At 44.6% G+C, this 25740-nt stretch overlaps 1 protein-coding gene across 2 annotated transcripts in view; it reads right to left on the reverse strand.

Annotated features, from left to right (window-relative positions):
- GARNL3 (GTPase activating Rap/RanGAP domain like 3) overlaps positions 1-25740 on the reverse strand; it is a 127095-nt gene that overhangs the window by 64166 nt on the left and 37189 nt on the right. For both annotated transcript variants that reach the window (XM_035015772.1, XM_035015773.1), the window contains 3 exons: positions 18082-18156; positions 3557-3656; positions 1925-2043 (listed from right to left, as the gene is read on the reverse strand). In XM_035015772.1, the coding sequence (XP_034871663.1) occupies positions 1925-2043; positions 3557-3656; positions 18082-18156 (294 nt within the window). The remainder of the gene's footprint in view (positions 1-1924; positions 2044-3556; positions 3657-18081; positions 18157-25740) is intronic.

Consider the following 25740-nt stretch of genomic DNA (forward strand, 5'->3'; position numbering starts at 1 on the left):
ACGTACAGCCTTGACAGCTCGGTGTGCAGTCCTGGCTTCTGCCTGGCCTGACACCTTCTGGCATGTGGCCTCGGCCATGTCATTTAAAGCGCAATAATACCTATTGAGATAATGCATGGGGAAGACTTGGTATAGTAGTATGTGGCATATAGTAAGTGCTCAATAAATGTTAGATTTTATTTTAGTACTCTTACTATTTTTAATCATCACAAAAAGTTCCTAACTACATTATTCTGTAATGGTTCCTAGAAATTCTTTCTGGGCTTTTTGAAGTTGCTGTATGTGTATGTATGTATGCAACTGTGTTTATATACGTGTGTATGTATATAAAAATTACTGTTTTTTTGAAGTGTGTGTATATTAAAAAAATACTGTTTAAGTTCTTGTATTTCCCAAAAAGATATACATAGCAATTTTTGAGATACTATGCTGCTGAGATAAAAATTAGCATACACTTTATTAGGTAATGGCTTTCTTTTTTTTTTTTTTTTAAGATTTTATTTATTTATTTGCAAGAGAGAGAGCGTGCACAAGCAGGGGTTGGGGCAGAGAGACAAGTAGACTCCCTGCTGAGCAGGGAGCCCAACTCAGAGCTGGATCCCAGGACCCTGAGATCATGACCTGAGCTGAAGTCAGATGCCAACCAATTGAGCCACCCAGGTGCCCCTAGGTAATGGCTTTCAACAACTGCACCCATAAAGCGAGACTACCACATAACAGGACTAACATTTTCTTTTTTTTCAAGATTTTATTTATTTATTTGAGACAGAGAGAATGAGAGACAGAGAGCATGAGAGGGAGGAGGGTCAGAGGGAGAAGCAGACTCCCCGCCGAGCAGGGAGCCCGATGTGGGACTCGATCCCGGGACTCCAGGATCATGACCTGAGCCGAAGGCAGTCGCTTAACCAACTGAGCCACCCAGGCGCCCCAGGACTAACGTTTTCTGAGTGTGGTTTATTTCATTGATGATTTAGATTTTCAAACATGATCTCACTTAATATAGTCCTCAGCACCCTGTGAGCCACAGCCCAGAATTTTCCCCAATTTACAAAGAAGAAAATGGAGCTCATCAGCAATTTTCTCAAATTGACATGAATGAATTTGCTACTGATGTAATTTGACCCTGGTTTGCTTAACCCCAAAATCCTTGCTCTTTCCAGTGTCCGTAATGCCTATGAAAAAATTCTCTCAGAAGTGAAGGGAAAAAAAAACCCAAAAACCCAAGGGAAGAAAATAATAAGAAAAGGTAAGAGGTGAAAGATGGAGATCAACTCTAAGAATTACTATAAGAAATCAGAAAAGAGAAGGAAAAGCTGCGATAGTGAACATAAGAGAATATTCCTGAGCTACAGGGAGGCCTGCATTCCTGAGTTGACATGATTTGCCTTCGTTCAGGTCACTGCCCTCAGAAGCCACCATGGACGGGGGTACTTGTCTTGTTAAGCCTTGAGTCATTTTCCTACTTCAGGAAATTGATGAAAGGGGCTAAGCCTCAAAGAAATTCTAGAAGCACAGCTGATTCAGTGCTTGACTGAATGACCCAGGGAAACAGAAGCACCCCATGGGCTGTACCCCTGTAATAGCATTATATTCCTCGAATATATTTTGTTTCTTTTAGTTGAAGGTAAGCCAGCTGGTCAGTTTCAGTCTTAGTAGCAGCTAAGGTTAATACTCTGTAAAATACACTTTTGTATTCCACTGGCCAGAGATGGAGGGACTGGACATGTTCAGGTAGTGGCTCGTATGGGGGAAGTTGTGGTTATACTCAGAGCTTGAAGGCTCCACCTCTGAAGAGTGTAATCCTGAATATCCAAACTCAAAGAACCTCATAGAAAAAGACTCACCTGAACCACAATGGTTCTGAAAATGACACTAATCAAACTCCGGATGGTGCTGATGCTGTAGGTACAAGCGAGGTACTTACTGTTTTCCTCCAAAGAATTGCTCGGTATTGAGGGACACGCTGATTATTTTGGTCAGAGAGGGTCACAGACAGGAAGAAGGGGCTCTTCTCTGAATCATTTCCAATGTAATTCTGATGGACTGGAAAAGAGACAGGTTCAGAACAGTGAAGATGTGCTGGTTCCTCTAGGCCCTGGTGGGAGTAGACATTTTTTCCTTCCCACACGAGCAGGGAACAAGAATCCCAAACCCAGCTCTGGAAAGAACCTGGTCATGCTTCCACTCCCCTTGGCAGTTACTGGTTCAGAAACGAACATGTGACCAGTTCTGGCCAATGAGACAGGAGGAGAAATGGAAAGGCTTTCTGGAAAGTCTTCCTTACTCCTGAAGATGGCCTTCGCCTTCCTCTGGACATGGTGGTGCCTAGAAGTGATAGCTGGAAGTGCTGCAACCACCTTGTGACCCTGAGGAGGGCCAGCCTTGATGACACCACTGAGCCCCTGAATCCACCAACTCCTTTCTTGGCATCTACCTAATGGCATCAGTTTTCTCTAAAGTCACCACTGCTCTGGGCACTATGCTTTCAAGCATTTGGGAGGATGACAACTTTCCCGCTAATTTCTTTCTTGATAAAGAAATATGCCTTGTCCAGTAAGTGAACTTAGAATAAAACAGTATCAGATTTTTAAAATTTGGGTCTGATCACTCTCATTATATAGTCCCCACATCACATCTTCTATAAACACATGCATTAGCCTGATAAGCAATTTATCTACTTCCTCTCGAATCCTGAAACAGTGATTATTCTCCCCTTCCCAGTCTCTCCTGTCATTAGACACACTCCCGTTTTCCACCTTCCCACATGTGTTCACCCAAGCCCCTCACTTTATATGTACACTGCTATTAAGGACTGAGCCCTTGCTTCGTGCCGGGCACGGGGCTTGGCTGTTTCTCCAGCATCACTGAAACTCCGTTCAAACCCACTCAGTATGTAACAGTAATACCTCCACCTTACAGATAAGGAAATTAAGTCTCAGAGAAGTAGAGAGTGACCAGTGTAAGCTTCTGTGGTTAAGAATGGCAAAACCAGGATTCAGACCCATTTTAGAGTCTCTGTGAGGGTAGGGAGAATGACTGCCTTTGCCAGGGTAATTGCCTGGCACGTGGTAGGTGACAAATACCCGTCACCAGAGCCTACAGGACAACGCTTCTCTAGTTCTGTGGTGGCCCTGGAGCTCAGGGATCCATTTTTTTTTTTTTTTTTTTTTTTTGCCTCATTGCTTTGAACTAAGTGTTCAAAACTCACTATAGACAGGACAACTTGCCTTGTTAGGTCTGAAGTTGTTTTCCACCCTGCAAATTCTTCTTGCGTCTTAAATAGCTATTTAGATGATCAGGTCCCCTTTAACTCCCAAGGGACAAAAACAACTGACCAAAAAACCTTATGGTTTCATATATGGGTTTCAGATATTTATGAAAAATCCTAGGGCTGAGACTGAATTGAATCTTTCAATTGAAAAAGCTATTAACCTGGATATTAGTGTCCCTAAACTGGTTAGTTTCACACTTTTTAGGGCATCAGAAAAAATGACACCAACACTTAATTTTCATTTTGAATACCCTTTCTTCCCAACCACCATAATGGCATAGTTACCTTGTCCTAAAAAATACTTGAAATACCATCTGGTGTGGTATTCTGGGTTCTCTAGGTGCACGTCTGTTCTTCGCCACGTCCCTGGGAGAGCAGTTGCATTCTGGAATCAAACAAAATTGTGCCAGTAAGAGTCATATTCAGAAAGTAAACAAGAAGCAGGCAATGAACCAGGGGCCAAAGAACCAGAGAGGCCATTGTCAAAAGGGTACAAATAGGGCAGTAAGTACATGTTTTCATGAGAAAAGACACCATGTCCACATCACAGAAGCATTCTGAAGGTCCTTGGGGTAGAGGGAAAAGCACCGAGTGGAACCAGCGGGCTCAGCTATTTCCAGCTTGAGAATCAACTTGAAATTTCTCTCCTTTCTGGTCCAAACCTTCCAAATATTTGGGAGTTGGTGCCGCCTAGAGGCAGCCCTTCCGTCTGGTACCCCCTGTAATAGGCCCATTTCACCTGGAATACATCTCCGCAGCCTCTTATTCGAGTTCATATTTTTTTGTAGAATTTAAAAAATTTGTCATGAAGTAACACAATTAATGGGGAAATTATGGATAAACATAATGAACAATCTGAATCCTCTCTCCAAAGATAGTCACCACGAATGATTTGGTATGGCTTCCTCTCATCTTTTCCTCACACGGACACACACATGTAATTTTCTTACCAAATGCAATCATACCGAAACTCCACTGGCATCTACTTTGTGCCATGTATATATGGCAGGCGACTGGAACATACTTTTCCGATTCCCATATGCCTCTGGTGATTTTCTAGACGTTTGTGGTCACTTGCTTTATCATGTTGAAGGGGGTTTCCTTCAATTCCGAGCTTACAAAGAGGCCATTCTCAGGAATCAATATTGAATTGCACTGAAAGTTTTTTTGGCAACTATTGAGAGAATACGTTAAATGGGAAAAAAAATCATAGTAATGTAATGAATTATACTACTGGCTCTTCCGATGCTGAATGGTTCTTACATTTCTGGAATACCTCCTACTAGGTCATGGTCTATAGTATTCTTTTGATACACTGCTGGATTTTTAAAAAAATGAATTATGTATATTTGTTAGTGAGGTGGAGCTTATAGGTTTCTTTTCTGTATGAATTTCTGTCATACTTTCAGAGTTATATTACTTATAAAGTGAATTAGGATGCTTTCTGTCTTTCTCATGCTCTGGAAATACTGACACTCACTGAGAGAGCTTTAAGGGTACTTTATATGCATTAGCTCCATAGCATCTCCACCAACTTTATGACATATATTTTATTTTATCCTCTACTTTCAGATGAAGAAAGCGAGGCTCGGACACTTCAGCTATGCTGCCTAAGGTAGCCAAGCTCATAAGCAGTGGAGTTGAAACTGAGTCAGTGCCAATTTCGGAGGGTTGTTTTTTTTCTTTTTAAAAATTTTAACCATTACATCATTGTCTGTCTTCTTTTTTATGTTCTGCCCTTTACTCCCAAGGAGTAAAAAGTAGGTTAATGTTTCTTAGCATTATTGTACTTTTACTGAATTTTCTTGAATTAAAAAAAAAATCAGCTATTGATTATGTATGTATACATATATATATGTACATATTTTAATTTGGAAATAATTTTGACCTTACATAACAGTTGCAGGAATAGGACGGCACAGAGCATTTGTATACCCTTTAAGATTTACCTACTGTGAATATTATATCCCATTTATTCATTTGCTCACTACTGTCTACACAAACACATACACACAGAATTTTTTCTGAACCATTTAAGACTAAGATACAGAATAGCCCTTTATCCCTAAATGCTTCAGTGTGTATTTCCCAAGAACAGAGATATCTTCTTATATAACCACAATATAGCTTTCCCAACTTTTATAAATTTAACATGGATACGGTACCTCTAATCTACCATCTGCATTCCAATTTTGTTAATTGACTGAAAAATGTCATTTAAAGAATTTTCCCTCTTGAGTGCAGGACAACTGAGTTGTCATGTCTCTTTAGATTCCCTTCTTCTGGAACATTCCAGACTCCGCCTTTTACAACACTGACATTTTTCAAGAATACAGCACACACCTCCCCTCCTCTTTTTTAAAATTGAGCATGACTCAGGGCGCCTGGGTGGCTCAGTCGGTTAAGCCTCTGCCTTCGGCTCGGGTCATGATCCCAGGGTCCTGGGATAGAGCCCCGCATCGGGCTCCCTGCTCTGCGGGAAGCCTGCTTCTCCCTCTCCCACTCCCCCTGCTTGTGCTCCCTCTCTCGCTGTCTCTCTCTGTCAAATAAATAAAATCTTTAAAAGTAAATAAATAAATAAAATAAAATTGAGCATGACTCATTCTGGGTTTGTGTGACGATGAGCTTCAGGTCATGCATACCCGGTCAGAATGCTACACAAGTGGTGCTTGTCCTTCTCAGATTATCATACATCAAGACATCCATCTGTTCCTCATTGGTGATGTTAATGTTGATCCCCTGTTCAAGATGTTGCCTCTTAGTTTTGACCTTTTGGTGTGACTCAAGAAGAGCCATAATGGGATTTTGTTCCCAGTAGAATTTCTGGATGTTTCATTGTCAACAGTATTCACTTTATAATCATAAACCACTGGCAGTGCCGATCCATAGTGCACTATGCCACGGGGCAACATGCAGCTGTGGCATGACCTTGGGGTTCACCAACCAGCCTCAGGCATCAGCTGGCCAGACACAGGTGGGGTCCAGCTCAGGTATCTGGCCTTCGCCAGTCAGATGCCACTGCATCTTGGTGCCATTGTCCCAAGGCCCGAGATCCTAGACACCATCAGCAGAGCCTGGAGAGGAGACTCTGAAGGAACCAGGACACTTAGGCCTCTGGAGGTTCCCAGACTTGCATGGCACAGCACCAGGTCTTAGCTCTGTGCTTCTAGGTTTGTTAAAATATCACCCTGGGTCCATTCTAGACCTCCCCCTCAGGATCTCTGTGGGTGGGGCCCTAGAATCTGTAGTTTCACAAGCATCCCAGGTGACTCTGAGGAACACTAAACTTTGAGAAGCAATGCTCTATGCCAGGGGTTCTAAAAGAATCCAGGGAGGGCATGAACTTGGGTGAAGCAAAAAGAAAAAAAAAATCATTATTTCCCTAACTTCAAACTAAAATGTAGTGTTTCTTGGGGTACCTGGTTGGCTCAGTCGGTAGAGCATGGGATTCCTGATCTCAGGTTGTAAGTTTGAGCCCTACACTGGGTGCAGAGATTACTTAAAAATAAAATCTTAAAAATAAATGTTTCTTTCAATTACAAATGTATGCAAAACAACAACAAAAACAAAACCCAAAAAACTACAGTAGAACAGCCCTGGGAACCATGTCTCTCTCTCTCAGACACAAACACACACACACACACACACACAAATCACAGATATTTTCACAACTCACTATAGTGGCTGCAGATATCTTGAATGCTGTTTACAATCCTGACTGTTCAAAACTGCAATAGCTATAAGCCCTGCTGCTGGATTTGTTACTTAATGTACTGATAAAAAAAGGAGGTATATTACTGTATCATGAATTAGGTTTAAAAAATCAGTCTGATAACTACTTCTTTTCTTTTTTTAGACAGAGTGTGCAGAGGTGGGGGAGGGAGGGAGAGAATCGTAAGCAGGCTCCCCGCTGAGCAGGGAGCCCGATGCAGGACTCGATCCCACAACCCTGAGATCATGACCTGAGCTGAAATCAAGGGTCAGATGCTTAAATGACTGAGCCACCCAGGTGCCCCTCGGATAACTAATTCAACACAACTGCTTTCCTTTGTAATCCTATGTATTTTGTTTTGTGCATTCAAAAATATTCTGAGAAGGGGTCTACAGGCTTCACAGATTGCCAAGGGGGTCAAAAGACATAAAAGCTGACCCCCATACTCTAGATCTTCTGCCTTCTTCCCTCCCAGAGGTCTGAACACTAGCAACCGCAGGACGGAATAACATCGGAGGAGCGTCTCACAGAGACGGCACTCTGGCCAGTGGCATGCCCCAAATCTCTATCAAGTACAAAGTGTCAATTATGAGGTTTTTCTTAAATGATCAAAAAGCTACCTACTTAACTTCTGTCTTCACTGAATCCTTAACTAAAATGGGGGGGACCCCAACACCAAAAAAGTTGTGAGTCTCGCAGAGTGAGACACTTCCTGTCCCTTGTTAAAATCACATATGATGAGGTGTAAAGACAAGAACATACGCAGGAACTGACAAAGAAAGGAGACTAAAGCAAAGAAAAAACAAAAAGCACCCTCTCTGCCCAAGACCAGACGTGCCAGAACGACTCCAAAAATGAGCTTCTGATGGTAAGTACCAGAAGTGGACAGAAAAGGGCACAAATCTTGAGTGAACAGTAAATGATATTTAAAATATGTAGACACCCTTGGAACCACTCCCTGGATCAAGACAGAAAACATTTTCAGCACCCCAGAAGGCTCCTTCACTCACCTGCCCAGTGAGTACCCAGTCATACTCTGAAAGGTAACCATTACCCTGACTTCTATCACCACGATTCCTTTTACTTGCTCTTGAACTTCATAGAAATGAAATCATATAGTGTGTATCCGTCCTTCGGCACCACGTCTGTGACGTTCATCTCATCCATGTTGGGGATGTAACAAGTTCACTCTCTCCCACTGCCATGTACCTAGTCCCCAGTATGAACACCACAGTGTATGTATCCATCCTCCAGCTGATGGACATATGGGCTGTTTCCAGTTTGGAGTCGTTAAGAATAAAGTCACATGAACAGTCCTGTGTCTGTCTCTGGTGGACATAAGCACTCACTGATGTTGGGTATACATCCTGGGACCAGAGGAGGCAGACGTTCAGTTTTAGTAGACACTGCCAAACTTCCAAAGGGGACGCACCAACTTACACTATTAGCAAGATGTGGAGAGCTCTAGTTGCTCCCTGTCCTCTGACCAGCTCTTAGTGTCTCGGGCAGTTTCCTTTTAGCGGTTCTGGGGTGGGCATAGCAGTGCCTAACTGTGGCTTTAATTTTGCAGTACATCTTAAGTCTTTTAAGTATGACCTATTTTACAGAGGATTTCAGAGATATAGAAACTTTGTCTACAACATTTAAGGTGACTGAGACACCAGGAACACTTCATTTCTTTGACATCAACAAGCAAGTTTGGAGGAAATATTCTGATGGGCATATTTGCCAAACAACTAAAGATTAACACTGCAAGTGCTCACAGTTATTTTATGTCCTTTTAGATAAACGTTCGCCAAAAGGTGTCATGAAGAGAACATTTTTCTATGCTGCAGACATGCCTGAACATGCCCATAGTGTTAAATGAGTCCTGAGACTAAGAAATCCTGAATCATTCCTGCAACAAATTCCAAAGCCCACAAAAGCTTCTTGTTGCCTTCATTGTCTTTATTTTTTTTTTTTAAGATTTTATTTATTTGAGGGACCCGGGGTGGCTCAGTTGGTTAAGCGTCTGCCTTCGGCTCAGGTCATGATCCTCCTGGGATCGAGCCCCGCCATCAGGCTCCTTGCTCAGCGGGGAGCCTACTTCTCCCCCTGCCTGCTGCCTCCCCTGCTTGTGCGCTCTCTCTCTGACAAATAAATGAATAAAATCTTAAAAAAAAAAAAAAAGATTTATTTGAGAGAGAGAGTGTGAGAGTGGGGAGGAGCAGAGGGGGAGAAGCAGACTCCCTGCTGAATGTGGAGCCTGAGATCACAACCTGAGCCAAAACCAAGAGTGGGACACTTAACCGACTGAGGCACCCAGGTGCCCCTTCACCATCTTTTTAATTTAATTTAATTTAATTTAATTTAATTTAATTTAATTTAGTTACCCCATTTATACTTGTGGGATGTGAAGGAGGAGGACTGAGCAAATCTGGCCAGGATATTTTGAGGAGAATGTAATCAAAATCCACATATAACACCCTCATTTTATCGGAATGTTTGTTAGTGTTCAACTTAAGCAGGGGATCTGCACCATACACTTGGACTACAGATGAGACCCCTAGTTTTATAGAACACCTGGGAGTTTTCATAGTCTTTTCCAGAGCGAGCTCAAGTAATGAGAGAATGCATTTAAACGGACTTGACTTTAGTTTCTAGGTTTAAATTGCTGAGAGAATGCTGGCAGTAAGGAAGATGGATTAAAAAACAAAACAAAACACTAAAAACTTTTGAATTGCAAATGCAAATAAATATAAGCTGGTTGAAAAAAGTGAAACCACACACAAAGTAAAATTCCTGTCTCTTCCCATCCTCCATGCCCCTGTGCGCACCCTTTTCCTCTGATAACCATTCTACCAGGTTGGTGTGGATAGTCTCAGACCTTTGTATGCATTTACAAAGGTGTGTTTGCTGTATACATATATGCTATATACATATATACGTTCACACCCCTGTCCACATATCATACACATTCATCACACACACGTATATGTGTATACACAAAGGATTTGTTATCCATATATACACAGAATTTGTTTTCATAAATGGGATGCTAGTGGAGCTATTACAATGAAACTTGATTTTTTCCACTAAAGAAAGTATCTTAGGGGGCGCCTGGCTGGCGCAGTTGGAAGAGCATGTGACTCTTGATCTTGGGGTCGTGAGTTTGAGCCCCATGGTGGATGTAGAGATTACTTAAATAAATAAAACTTTAAAAAAAAATATCTTGGAAGTATTTTATGTCAGTACATTTAGACCTACCTTGTTCTTTTTAGTGACTACGCATATTTTTAGAAAAATTAAACACCATAGTTGAGTAGAGATATGTAAACTACATAAACGGCATAAAAGGACCTGCCGTGCAAAGTCAAGGTTCTCCGACTGCTTTCCTGACCTGCCATTTCCATTCTCTCGAAACAATTACTGCTTAATTCTTATGTATCCTTTTGGAAACTTACTTGCACACTGACAAACTTATTTACCTTTTTGTTTGTTAAGGAAACAGGATGATATATACTAATCATTCTGGAACTTGCTTTTAGGTCTAACTGTATCTTAAACATTTTTCTGTGGTATTACATACACTACTGCCTCATTCTTTCTAATAGCTACTAAGCATTCCACTGTATAAATGTATCATAATTTATGTAATTTGTGTAATTATTCCTTTACTGATGGAAACTGAAGTTGTTTCCAGGTGGGTTTTTTTTTTTTATTTTAAATAACATTACAAATAGGAGGGGGAGACGAACCATGAGAGACGATGGACTCTGAAAAACAAACTGAGGGTTCTGGGAGGGGGGGTGGGAGGATGGGTTACCCTGGTGATGGGTATTAAAGAGGGCATGTTCTGCATGGAGCACTGGGTGTTATATGCAAACAATGAATCATGGAACACTGCATCAAAAACTAATGATGTGGGCGCCTGGGTGGCTCAGTTTGAGGTTAAGTGACTGCCTTCGGCTCAGGTCATGATCCCGGAGTCCCGGGATTGAGTCCCGCATCGGGCTCCCTGCTCGGCGGGGAGTCTGCTTCTCCCTCTGACCCTCCTCCCTCTCATGCTCTCTGTCTCTCATTCTCTCTCACAAATAAATAAATAAAATCTTAAAAAAAAAACACAAAAAACTAATGATGTAATGTATGGTGATTAACATAACATAATAATAAGAAAAAATAAATAACATTACAATACACATCCTAGTAGTAGAACTACTGGCCAAATGGTGTGCGCATTTTTAATTATTGCTAATTTCCCTCGCAAAAGATTGTACTCGTTTACATATCCCCCAACAATGTATAAGAGAATCCTCTCACACGAAGGAAGATTGATTTATAAAAAGCTGAAAGATTGTCCCTCTGCTCCACAATATACTAATTGATACATACAAGTGAGCTGTAAGGGAGGTCTCCAGTGATCCACCCGGGGGTCACACTCATTTTAATTAATAATCTGAATGAGCACACAGATGGCAGGGGAAGCACATTTGAAGGTAATATAAAGCTTCTCAGTGGGTTAGCTAATAGGACAGGTGACAGAATGAAGATGTCAAAAAAAAAACCAAAACTCTTGACAATTAGCAATTATGGACATACTAATGAGATTAAATTTAGCATGGACAATGGAAAATCCTACATTTGGGGATGAATCCAAATTGCACAAGTACAGGATGGGGAAGGCCAGGTGCCAAAAAGCAGGAATTTGCAACCATTTTACCCATCAGGAAACTGAGGCTTGGAGAAATTGAGTCATCGCTGGTAAGTGATAGAGTGAGGTCTGAACACAAGTTTGTTTGACTCCAAAACTGTCTCCACCACACCATGAGGAAGACCGGGGTGAGAGGGGGAGCATATCGAAGGTTCATAATGAATCACTGGCTTCATAAAAAGAGATTGTGCCTGGCAAGGAAGGGGATGAGCCTACTCCACCCTGTGGCTGTGTGGGGTGCACCTGGAGCCCCGAATTCAGTTCTGACCACTTCAGCCTAACATTAACAACCTCACATGTGGCCCAGGAGCAGCAGTGAGGATGACGATGGGTGAAACGGTGTCCACGTCTTAGGAGAAGAGCCACAGATGTCCTGGAATGTTTGAGGCCCATTATGAAGAGGGCTAAGCCTTACAGAAAATGTAAATAGAAACTCTGAGTGGAAAATAGAGACAGATGAATTCTGTCCAATAAAAAGAACCTGGGGATTTCCTGAGTGATGAGGGTGACCGGAGCGCTTTTTGTTCTAATGAGGTGCCTCTTGCTGGGTCTCTCCAGAGCTTCAGGATGAGGCTGCTTGCTAGAAAGACCAAGCCTTGATCAGAAGCTTGCACCTTTCAGCCCCACGGTGAACCCTGTGGGAGAGGAGGGACTGCGGACTGATTCAATGATCAACGGCCAATGATTTGATCAGTCATGCTCATGTGGTGAAACCCCTTCATGGTGGAGTTCAGGGAGCTTCCAACTGGGTGAAAACATTAACGTGCTGGGAGGGCGGTCCTCTTAGCTGGGGCATGGAAGCTCTGTGCCCGCCCTCACCCCCCAATACCTTGCTCTGTGCATCTCTCCCGTTTGGCTGTTCTGAGTTGTATCCTTTGTAATAAACTGGGGATAGTAAGTGAAATGCTTTCCTAAGTTCTAGGAGTCATTTTAAGCAAATTATTGAGCCTGAGGAGGGGGGATGACATTATAGACAAGTGGGACAGAAGTGTGGGTGACCTGGGGACTTGATACTTGTGACTGGTGTCTGAAATGAGGGCAGTCTTGGGGGGCTAACTCTGGTAGTTAGTGTCAGAACTGAACTGAATTGTAGGCTACTCACCTAGTGTCTGGAGGAAAACAACCTATCAAGGAGGAAGCAAGTTTCCCATTCCTGCAGAAATGTTCAAGCAGGGACCAATGAGCTGACTGTGGCGAAGTTGGTGCAGGGACTCTTGCCTGGGGTGGGGGACTGGCCTAGATGAACTCTCAGGCATGAGAAACAGCTGATGGATGGGCACTGATCTGCAAACTTCTTACGGCTCAATGATGAAGTGTACAGCAGTGGAGAAGCATTTAGGAACTTTTACTAGCATTTTGACATTACTGTGTCACCAAAGTCATGCTCAGGAGGTTCATTTCTTTAAACAGAGTCCAGACCTATCTGGGTATTACTCAGTTTGGTGGGTGGGGCGACACATGAAGGGGGTGCTGCAGACTGGTCACGCATAGTAGGACCACACTGAGTTCTGCAACAGATCGGAAATTAAAAAGCGGGTCCTTTACCACCAGTGGCCTGAGAAGCACTGCTCAGAGGCCTCAGGCTCACTGTGACATCCCTGGTGAAGCCCTGCTTGACCATCCCAGCTAAAAAGGGCTCTTCCTCTTCCTTTGCGCCAGGCCCCCGTCTGTTGTCCCCACAGTACTTACCAACACTTGCTATCCACCATTTTTCGTGTTATCCGTTTATATTGACTGCTCCCCCTGCCAGTCTGTGAGGCCACCAGCACAGGAAGCTCAGCAATCTTACCCACCCCTACATCACCAGTGCACAGACTACCTGGCACCGAGAAAGGATCCAAAAAATGAGGGCTGAATGAATGACATGACTTGTTATGTGATAAAGCACTCCTGATACAACTTTTGTTTTTGGTAATGGTGGGCTAGGTTATTCCACCAACCCTCCCATGGCAAAAACTAAAACTGCTGAAATATTAAAAGCACCTCCTTAAAAGCCCTTGGCGTGCTCACAAGATAGTCTGGAATTACCAGCCCAAACAGAGGCAAGTGGGAACCCAGAGAGGTAAGAGGACCTTGGACATCTTTTTTAGCTTGAGGGTATTTGTCAATCTGGGCAAAACTAAACTTGGGTTTTGGTGGCCTCATGGGACCAGAGAGCAGAGCATCAAACCCCCAGAGCCGCTGAAGCAGGTCAGTCTAATAGGAGACCCACCCCACATTAAGCTGGGAACCCAAAGGGCTACACGTTCAAGGAAAAGGTGACCCGGAAGAGACCCCCTGTATCCCAAAGGCTACAGGGAAGGTTGTCAGTGCTGAGGAGAGCTGAGCGAGGAGTGCTCTGAGGTGTTGTGCCCACAAGCCAGGCTTCACGTAAACCTGCAGCTCTGTTCTGCATCACTGGGGTGGTTTGGGAAGTCTCAGGCTGGGAATTTAGTTTTCAGTGTCTGGCAAAAGAAAATGCAAACCCTCCCTTCGATTCTGACATCAATTCCAATATGTGTTTTCTCCCCACATCACCCCTCTGTCACCAGCTGGGTGTTCTGAAATTCAACTCTGTTCTGATACTGTCTACCTGGAGACAGCCTTGGATCCCACAGGTGAAGGGCTCAGTCCTACCTGTGCTTCTGACCAAACAGCCATAGATTGGAGGTTCCAATGACCCCCTCCTTGGGTTCCATTAATTTGCTAGAGTGGCTCACAGGACTCAAGAGAAACATTTTACTAACTAGATTACCGGATTAACTATTAACTAGATTCATTATAAAAGGATATAACTCAGGAAAAGATGCACAGGGCAAAGCATAGGGAAGGGTGTGGAGAGCTTCCATGCCCTCTGGGCATGCCACTCCCCTGAAATCTCCCCGTGTCTCCCAGCCCAGAAGCTCTCTGAACCCCGTCCTTTGGGTTTTTATGGAGACTTCACTGATTGATTAAATCATCGATTAAATCGTGTTTTATTAAATCACTGGCCATAGGCAACTGAACTCAATCTTCAGCCCTTCTCTTCTCCCCAAGGTTGGAGGTCAGAGGTGGGACTGAAAGTTCTAACCCTGTAATTGTATGGGAGGTTCCTCTGGTGACCAGCCCCTGCCCCTAGGGGCTTTCCAAAAGTCACTTCATTAACATGACAAAAGACACGTTGATCACTCTCCACACTTAAGGAAATTCACAGGTTTGGGCAGCTCTGTGTCAGGAACTGAGAAAAAGACCAAATATACATTTTTTTTTTTTTTTTAAGATTTTATTTATTTATTTGACAGGGAGAGACACAACGAGAGAGGAAACACAAGCAGGGGGAGCGGGAGAGAGAGAAGCAGGCTTCCTGTGGAGCAGGGAGCCTGATGCGGGGCTCGATCCCAGGACGCTGGGATCATGACCTGAGCCGAAGGCAGACGCTTAACGACTGAGCCACCCAGGTGCCCCCCAAATATACATTTCTTATTTTAAATCATGATATAACACTCCCTACCAAAAGGAGACTCAACCTGGGCCTCCCATTAATCCGAAAAATTCATTTTCAAGAACACCACCAGCACAGTTAGGCGGCCACGAACACAGGAACACACAGTAGGCTACTACCCCATGAGCACAGGCCAGGAGAAAAATCACACAACGGAGAGCCCCAGCAACGTCACATAGTGGAATGATTTGTCACAGATGGTAAAACCATTGTATTGACTGTGTGTAAAGAAAGCAAGGCAAATTCGACATTGTCTTCAACCAAACAGTATATATAAGTGACTGAGCCACCTTGAACTAGGCAATGCTTCTTAGAAACGCCGTGAAAAGCATGAGCAAAAAAAAGAAAAGCTAGGTAGACGAGACATCATTACATTTAAAAACGTCTCTGCTTCAAAGGACACAATTGAGGAAGTGAAAAAGCAATCTGCAGAATGGGGGAGAATTTTTGCAAATCACGGATTTGATTAGGGTCTAGGATCCGTACTGTATAAAGAACACTTAAAATGCTGTAAGAAAAGAGAAATAACCCAGTAATGAAATTACTTTGCAACCTGTTTCTTCGTGCATTTGAAAAATTTTAAGCAGCTACAAATATTGTCCCTTCTAGTGCACGGATGACTTTTTGTTTTGTTTTGTTTTTTTAGAATTTTTAAAACTTTAGGGCGCCTGGGTGGCTCAGTTGGTTGAGCGACTGCCTTCGGCTCAGGTCATGATCCTGGAGTCCCGGGATGGAGTCCCGCATCGGGCTCCCTGCTCGGCGGGGAGTCTGCTTCTCCCTCTGACCCTCCCCCCTCTCATGTGCTCTCTGTCTCTCTCATTCTCTCTGTCTCAAATAAATAAATAAATAAATAAATCAAAAAAAAAAAAAGAGTAGAATTTTTAAAACTTTAATACATAGTGCACGGATGACTTTAAGGGACTCGGAGCAAGCCAGCTTGGTTTCCCTCGGAGTCTCAGGTGCACTCCGGTCTTTTATCAGGGTGTGCATTAACACTGGCCGCAGGCTTCTAGCTGAAGGCCGTCAATGCAAGACCCAGCCACAGTGCTCCAACTGAGCACTCACGCTTGGTGGCTCTGGTAGAAACACAACTGAAAACAGTCTTTGAGCCTTGATATCATATTTCCCAGAGAGGCAATCTGAGACAGGACTGTTTTGGACACAAGAGACCGCAGTGATTTGTGAAATCAGTAACTCCACCAACTGGCTTCAAAGATGTTAAGTGGTCACTCTGCTAGTGAGCTGTGGACTCACCATCTGAACCCAGGCAGTCTGACTCTAGAGCCACTCCTGTCCATGATCCTCCAGAGGCGATTTCTAATCCCTGACCGGGTCCAAAACGTGTCCTTTGGCATGGGGCAGGGCCAGGGGACACAGCCAGGCGAGGAGTGTTTGGGGATCCTAGGACCACATTTATGCCTTTCTTAGGAAGTGTGGATTGCCTCTGGACACTGGTTCCGGCAGGCGGCAGAGCTCTGCTTACACGGGGTGGGGAAGTCTAGTACAGTTTGCTCATTTCAGGCTGGGCTAAGGTTTTGCAAAAATTTTGGGAGCACAAGGATGTCTTGAGGTACAGCAACCCCTGGGGTCTCTGGCACTTAAGGTTCCCAAAGTAGGAACTCAGCATGGGAGCTGCTAGCTTTCTGAGCACTGGGAAATGAGGACTCAGGGTTTCCGCTCCGGGCTTAGCTCCTGGCACACAGCAGGCTACCTGAGTCTGTGGTACTAAGACCATCTTGTGTCAGGAGCTGGGCCATTTGCGGAGGGCTGTTTCCAAGCTTCAGAAGCAAATTCCCCTGGGAGTTCCTTCCTCTGTGTGGGTCAGTTGACATCACTGTGGACAAGATGTATGTGGGCACCTATTCAGGAGTCCAGCCTAAGATGGGACGGCCTCCTTGTACCTCACAGAGCACTGGTGAAGGCCGGAGCTGAAGATAAGAAATAACGTCCCAAATGCCGGGGCCTTTCAAGTTAAATGCATAGCCCTTCACCAAGAATTTGATCAAGGAGGTGGTCGGGAAAGCAAGGCTGGCAATATAGCTTGGTTATGTTAACAACCCCACCATCATCACGAGTACAGCTTTACAAGCTTGGCTCACTGACTCTCTTAATAATACAGAGACACTATCCATTTTATAGACGAAGAAACCGAGGCTCAGAAAGGCTCGGTTACTTCCCCAGGGTCATATAGCTAGGAGATGGGGGAGCGAAAACTTGAACCCAGGCTTGTCTGACTCCAAAGCTGGGGTGGGAGGTGCTTAAGCACTCTGATGGCCTACCTCTCAGGGAGGTAGCAAAGATGGAAAACACTGGGGCTCACACCACACTCTGCAGTTTTGGGGGTAGACCTCAAGGGGTAGAGTGGGCAGTGGAAGTCTGAAGAAGAATCACAAGCAAGGTGAGTCCCTGTGGCCAGCAGCAAGAAAGACCAGGAGACCCCAGAAAGAGGGCTTGGGCCCAAGGATGGTGGACAGACACCTTTCCTGGCGTCTTCCCTCAATAAAGATGACATTTGGTAATTGTAGTAACTTTTGCATCTCTCTCCTAGACCCTGTGTTGCTCACAGGGCAATGCTGAGCTGACCAGCTTGGCAAAGGGGGAGAGCTGGGCTTCTGGGGCCACCCACAAAGGTGACCTGGCTGTGAATTCTTCTTCGGTCCCACTGCTGGCAGACCACCTTAATGTCCCTGGCTTTATTACAGATCTTTTAAAGGGTATGCATCACCCTATTAATAGTACCTTCCATACAGAGAATAATGGCATTTTCCCTTCACGCCTGCTTCAAGCAAAGCTTGGAAGAGCTCCATTGAGCCCTTCCCAGGCTGCATTTAGGCAAGTGTTCTGCGGTAATGAGCATCACCAACCGTTCACTGCTGTAACCCAGGTGCTATAATCATGTGCTTGGTGACAATACTGGGGTGGGGTGGGGTGGGGTGGGGCTTCCTTACCTCATCTGAAGAGCCATTTTCCACTCTGAATCTTCCAGCCCTTTGGATGGCTCCATCGGCATCACTGGAAATAAGCTAGGGGACAAGAGAGCGCTCAGTTAGGTAGCTGCGTCGCCATGTGCAAAGCCTCTTCTGTCTGTCTGTATCTGTCCTACAAGTAAGCCAAATCCAACGACAGCTGGAGGGCCTAGCCTAGAAGCTGGTGGTCTTTCTGAAGCTCGGTCAGCCAAGCCCTCACACAGTTGGTCTCCACAGTCTGTAGGAAGCTGAAGAGGGAGGACCCCCTAACTGGCAAGAGTAGGAAAACAAGAGCATCAGATCTAAATGTGAACCTTTTCAATATAATTTAAATGTGAACATATTCCAATACTGAGAAATATCAAAGCGATGCTCCCTGGAAAAACAATCTTAATACACATCACATGTGGACAAGTGCAGCTCACAAATGGCAAAACTGGAAGCCAAGTCTCAAGTTTGGCCATCTTCACAGGAAAGCCTGAAAAACAATTAATGGCTGGCATGAGCTCAAAACTCTACTAACATCACAGAAAGCTCTTGTGCTTCATTCAGTTTTAAATGGTCTCCAAAAGGCCAATTAGCCCCTTCCAAGGCAGGCAGGCTCTATTTGAGCTCTGGCAACAGGATGCTTGCAAATAGACAGTCTTCAAGGAGCTCACTGGTAGGATGAGATGAGTGAGATCAGGGCTTGGTGCATCAGTCCTAAAATTATTGACTCGAGCTTTAACTTATTTTCTCCCAAGTCTCCTAGATTTCTCAGTAGCAACTTGGGAAAATGACATGTCTTTTTTTAACCCCTAAATCTACCCACGATTTGTAGCCACGATCTGCCAAGAATTTCCATTTCCCAGACTCATTAGAATGCGCTTGCCCTGGGGAGGACACTTCTTACCTCTCAAGACTTACCTGGTAAAACAGATAACACGATTTCTTAAGAAAGATGGTTATCTCTTATTTTCACTCATGTTAAGAGATATGAAAGTGTGAAAATGGAAAAAAATAAGGGGAATCCCAACAAAAATTCCCAGGGAAAATTATTTGCAAAAGGCTGATAAATCTTTTCCACGCTAAATATAGAAATAATAGTATGTAATATTTATTGAGCACTTCTAGAAGCCACGTACTGTTCGGCTTTCACAAGCATTCTCTCATTTAACTCTCAAAATAGCAACACGGGTAGGTACCATCATTGTTCTCATCTACCAATAAGGAAACTGAGGCAGAGGAAGGTAGAATAAGCAGCCATAGTCATATCCTAGTTAGTACCTGGGAGGCCTGGGATATGAATGCAGGCAGCCAGATTTCAGAAACCTATCGTCCTCACCTACCCGCTGCCCCACCTAACCATCCTCCGTGGAATAAAAATATTGTTCTGTGTATTTTTAGCTGTTTATGGCATTAGATTATTACACGCTCGATAAACCAAAGACAAGCAACAGAGGCTATGTGGTAAAGAATTTAACCCTGCCCAAGAGAGCTCTGGCCTTTGCCCTCGGCTGCTGAGAGGTCATCTCTAAGCCCTGGGAATGTCCAGCAGGAGTGTCTTTTTAACTGGGCTTTGAGCCACACAGGAGAATAACCTGACTTGTGGGCAGGGGGTGCTTTGGGTTACACGGTATCAGATCTACCTCTGGACACCAAGACTCAGGTGAGCTTTCCTGGTGTATATACCGTCACATATCATTGCCAGGATGGGTTATTGCTGTCCTTGAGCTCACCGGGAGAGGACAAGCCCACCAGGAGAGGACAACTGGGAAGCTCTGCATTTGGACCTCTCCTGAACTCTGTCCCATGTGTCTGTTGCCTTGGCTAATCTGAACCTGTATCCTTTTGCCGTAATAAACCATAAGCAAGCCTAGTAGCTTTCACTAGATTCTGTGAGTCCCCTTCTAGCAAATTATTGAACCTGAGCGCAGCCCTGGGGACCCCTGTACTCTGCAGTTAATGTCAGAAGTGAGGTCTGGTGGCCTGTCTCCTAGTTTAGAGAGGCCAATTCTCAAGCACAAGAGCAAGATGAATGTGGGTCTCCTGGGGTCATCGCCATTTTCATGGGGGAAGGATAGAGGACTCAGTGTCAGTTTCTTCTTTGCTTGTGAGCTTCTACTCACTGTCTGTTAAAATAGTAAAATAAAGGTTATAGCAAATAGGTTTCAAGTCAAGTGTTCTTGGTGTAGGCTGCCTCAAGGGCTTTGGGAAAAGTGTTCTGAGGTTACATCTGGAGAGAAAAGAGAGCTGCCATCAGTTAATACACCTGCCACAGGTGAATAAAGAGACAGGGGGACATGTGCTCCCCTGAATTAGAGGTCTGTAGATACAGTCTTCACTCTAGCTAGTCTCAACCAGGACTCAAAGGCTTGGGAGGAGAGCTGACAGTCATTCACTGATTCGTTCATTCGTTCACCTAACAAAAGTAAAATGTCCACCACTATATTCCAGACACTGCCAGGCAGAGGCAATAATGCCCTTTGCTGTGGTGAGATTAGAACGAGAAATTAATTGCTTCTCTTGCTTAAAAGGTTCAGGAAGCAGAAAGGAAGAACACGTTTAATGATCTGATGGCTGGACGGAATCTGGCTCCCTCTGATCTGAAGCCCACAGGCACAGAACTTGGGCTTCAGGCTGACACGTTTGACGCTTGCACCTTTACCATCTCCGCCACCACTCTCTGCATCCATGTCACTGTCCTCTTTCATCCGCATGACTGCACCTGCCTCCTAGCAGGTCAAGGCACCCGTCCACCATCTCCAGCCCAATCTGCACACCGCCGGGCAATTTTGGCAAACTACAAATCCAGCTGTCCCACAGTCCCACCTCCGTCCCAGCACCCTGGTCCTTCCCACCAGAGGACGGGCGCGCAGAGCACTCCTTTGCCCGGATGGCCCTCTCCCATCTTCCCCTAAAGAGCTCCTCCTCATCCTCCACATTCACTGCCAGACCTCACTGCCTGGGGAAAATGACCCCAACAAGTGCTGGAGCACTCCTGCGAGTTGTGATTTACATTTCTTTGTGTGATGATGTGATTCATGCCGGTTCTCCTCCTGTGCTCCCCTGCACCCCGATGATAAGCCCCACGGAGACAGTGACGGCTTGTTTTTCTCACCACCGCATCCCCAGAGCGAAGCACCCTGTCTGACACGTATAGATGTCCACTACACACTCACCAAGTAAGAAATATGTGACTAGATGAAGGCCAAATTCCTCCTGAAATGACCAAAGGAACATAAAACTGGGGGTAAGATCTATGCCAGTCCTGGAAACCGGACGTTCATGACTCACACAAGAAATTTCAAGGAAATTCTACCGGGTCTATCATAAAGGAACGACCAGCGTGAAGGACAGGCCAAATAACCCGAGTCACCACATGCAAGGGAAAGCCAGGCCGCTGGTGACGGAATCGGACCCAGCACGTCCAGCCAGCAGCCAGGACATCTGCCGGCAGGGCCCGTCTGAGGTTAGCGAGGGTGTAGGTGGGCAGGTGACTCACTGGTCACGCTGGCAGAGTGACTTGGTGCCAGCTGGCCGAATGGCAGTCCCAGGGCTCCCCCTCACAGCCGGTTCGGGCAGCCAGCTATGTAAAGCAGAAGGTGCCACGCTGCCCAGGGCCCCGGGGAGGACGGGTACACCAGCCGATGGGAAAGGAGACAGTGCTCCAGGGAACTTAGGGATGAGAAAAATAAAACTGCAGGAAAAAAATCCTTTTAATGCAGCAGAGAAGCTGTTTCTGTCAATAATTTTCTATTATTCCTCATACTCGTGATCTGGCCAATTAAAACTATAGAAAATCGAAACTCTCCCCTTTGTTGGAAGATCCGACTCAGGAATGAAATAATGTCTACTAGCACCTATCTAAATGTCCAATACCACATAACCTAGAAGCCCCCTGCCCCGGCTCTTCCAATGTGGTGCAGAGTTCTGGCTGTCACCAACATACACTCTTGCCATCCCCTACAGGGATGGGATGCCCTGGACACATGGCCAGACTAATTTCCCTTAAGGTGGCTGTTTGACTTAATTCTCTCCACTTGAAGATGGGTCCAAGTCCCAGGTGGCACGTGGGGAGCTAGGGCCTTTAGGAGGGGAGATGCCTCAATTTTTCCTCTAGAAGATACCAAAAAGAACAATGAACAAAACCCAAGGACAGCAAGGGGAAGTAATCAATAAAAGATCAGAGCAGAAATTACAGATTTAAAAAGACAGTGCAATCAGTAAACACTTCCAAGAAATCACCAGCAAGTCTGATTTTAAAAAGCGAAGAACAAACATGAATATAGAGTGATAATAAGGAAAACATAACTGCTAAGAAGAAAGAGATTTTTTTAAAGCATGACAGAATGCTACTTGAGATGATACAAGCATTATCAGAACCTTCCATGAAATGGACATTTCCCAGGAAAATACACATAATGAAAACTGGTTTCGGAAGAGAAAGAAACCTGAAGTACCAGTAACTGCTTGTAGAAATGGGGCAGTAGTGAGAAACCGGGCGCAGAGAGCAACAGCCCCCCCCCCCCCCCCCCCCCCCGCCCCCAGCTCACTCACAGGGAGGCGGCAGAGCCTCCCTCAAAGAAGAGAGTAGCAGAATCCTTTTGCATTTGTTTTGATGCAGAAGTTCAGGGACAGGGTGTTAACATATGCATAACATCAGTAATACTAAGAAAAGAGGGCAGGATTTTTTTATTTTCCTTTATCTTGTCTGACATCTCTGATTCGGTCATACCCCAAAGGAAGGGCCATGTTGAGGAAGACTGTGAGAGAGAGAGAGAGAGAGAGAGAGAGACAGAGGGGAGGCAAACCAAATGATCGTTTGACTCGTGAGGGATTCCTTCAGAGTTCCTGCACTGTCCCATGCCGTAGCCATGAGCCCCATTTAAATTTTACGTTACTTACAATAAAATTTAAAAAAAAAATTCAGTTCCTCAGTAGCTGACATTCAGGTGCTCAATGCGGTCATGTGGCTACTCGGCTGGACAGTCCAAATCACAAATTTCCACAGACACAGGAAGTGCTGTCGGGCAGGACTGTGAAGACTGGACTCAGAGGCCATTCTGGGTGACCGGGATCACATCGGTTTCTCAGGCGGAAACTCCTGAGAGTTAGTTACATACACTAAAAACAGTGGAAATTCATGGAAATTTCACATCTTGAGTAAAGGCTTTGGTCCAAACTCAGCCAGAGTGTAACGGATTCATTTAACACTAAGCTGTGTTCAATGTATTAGATGTTTTATTTCTGGAAAAAAGTACTATCCAAGCAATTATATCCAGTTGTGTGATTTAACAAATTAATTTAAAAGGAAAAAAAAAAAAACCCAGGAAGCATAAAATGTTATTCATTAGCTACTGTAAATAAGAGTTTTATTTGTTTAATATTATAAGCAATTAAGTGAGACTATTTCCTAAGTTAATGTGAATACGTAATTTTTCAAAAACAAAAGGCTTTCTCTTTCTACTTAGTTGCTTTGTTTCTTTGCGCTGGTGTCTGTTTCCATTCTAAAGCAGTGCTAGGATTCCCTGTGGCCTCTGTTATCATGTACTCTACAGAGGTCACATTCAGGTGTATAAATCACAGAAACAGTATTTTAACCTAGAAAAAATATCTCAAAATGTTAATATAAAGTACATCTTAAAAAATAATATTTCCAATTTCTACCCCCTCCCCTCTCCATCTCTTTTCTTTACAATGAGTGGTTCTGAGTGTGGGTTTTGGCACACAACTGCTCAGGTTCAAATCTCAGCTCTATACTTATTAGTTGTGTGACCTTGGGCAAATCACTTAATTTTTCCTCTCTAAATGTTGGCTTCTTTATCTCTCAGATAGGGACAATGATTGTAGCCACTTCCGGGCTCATGGAGAACATTCAATAATATAAAATATGTAATGAGCCTAGAACAGTGCCTGGACATAGGGAATGCTCAATAAATGTATACTAACACTAGTAACAAAATGATGAATATAAAATGCTCTGATTATTAGAGTTAGTATGATTAAACTGTTTTTAATGCTGAATTTAAATGTTTGGAAGCTCTGCTTAAATATTTGTCTATCTAGCAAACATTTGCAAGAACCTATTTTCCAGGCCCTGTACTAACTGCTGGAATTAGACAAATGCAGCATGATCGCTGCCCTGGAGGAGCCCAGAGCCTAGTGGGAGAGAAACAAACATATAAAGAGATAAATCACCACACAATCTGGTTAAATGCCATAACAGTAGCAAGAATGGGGTGCTGGGGGATGTTCAGAGGCTGGAGAGACCAACTCTGCCCGAGGGAAGTGGAGAAGCTTTCATTGCTGTAATGAAATTTATTCTGGAAGGTGTACAGGCCTTTGAGAAATGATTTCCAACAGAAGATTTTTTTTAAACCACGAATACAAGTCAAGAAGACCCATCTGACGCTGTCTCTGCAAATCACGGACACACACCCATACCCACACAGACACACACACCTGACTTCAAAACCACTGCTCAGAAGGGAAGAAAGTGTAAATGTTCCCATCAAAAACAATCGTTAAATCAGTATTTTGTACGCCTGAAACTAATATAACACTGTATGTTAACTGTATTTCAGTAAAAAAAAAAAAAAAAAAAAAGAAAGAAAGAAAAAGAGAAAAAAAAGGCTGGGGAGCCCGGGTCAATGGGCCTAAAGCTGGGTAAAATGAGCCATCCCTTGACTGGTGAGTGCGGCTCGGGGCCGTGCACTTCCGCTGCCTGCAGGGAGAGGCAAGGAGGAGGGGTGAGGACCAGAGATGCTCTCTTTTCTCCCTCTCTCTACGTGATCCTTTTCTGCTTGGGCCAAGGGCCAGGGAAAAGCTTGGGGGCTGGAGCAGCTAGCGTGCTGGGCACCAGCATACATGTCAGAACATCCGGGTTGGTTAGAAGGTCCTCCAGCCAGGATGATGGAGGTTGACTGAAGGAAAACCACCGAGGCTTCAGATCCGGGCTCAGACTCTTTATTGCCATCATCATCCCTGGCCACCATCCTCAGCAAACGCAGCGTCTGTCACAGTGATTTACCTGCTGTCTTGAGCTCATGTCCTCCGTTTTCTCAAATCGAATGACCTCATTTACTTCATGGCTTTGCTGCCCTCTGCTAAAACCCTGCACATGCGCTCACCCTCACTGGCATGGCTCAGTCATCACACACCCAGCTTGCAACCCGCTTTGGTGTTTTATTTTTTTAAAGATTTTATTTATTTGAGAGAGAGAATGAGAGACAGAGAGCACGAGAGGGAAGAGGGTCAGAGGGAGAAGCAGACCCCCAGCTGAGCAGGGAGCCCGATGTGGGACTCGATCCCGGGACTCCAGGATCATGACCTGAGTGGAAGGCAGCCGCTTAACCAAATGAGCCACCCAGGCGCCCCCGCTTTGGTGTCTTAGGTGTATGTTCTGGCTGGGGCCTGTGGTCAGTTATGTCAATGCTGCGCTTCCCAACACACGGGTCTCCTGTCCTGCCGACCTCTCCTCGTGCCCCCTGCATCAAGCCCCAGCTCTCAACCACCCGCTACCAAGGACATTCTCCCTCTTTTCTTTCTGTGTTCAAACCCACAATTAGCTCAGGCTAATTGACCCTGGCTAGACCTTCATGACCACTCCCTGATTCCTTCCTCTGTTCTTTTCTCACGTTCCATTACATCTCCCCCCTT

The sequence above is a fragment of the Mirounga leonina genome, unplaced genomic scaffold, assembly GCF_011800145.1.
Source record: "Mirounga leonina isolate KUSES-001 unplaced genomic scaffold, KU_Mleo_1.0 Mir_170, whole genome shotgun sequence".
Taxonomy (NCBI): Eukaryota; Metazoa; Chordata; class Mammalia; order Carnivora; family Phocidae; genus Mirounga; species Mirounga leonina.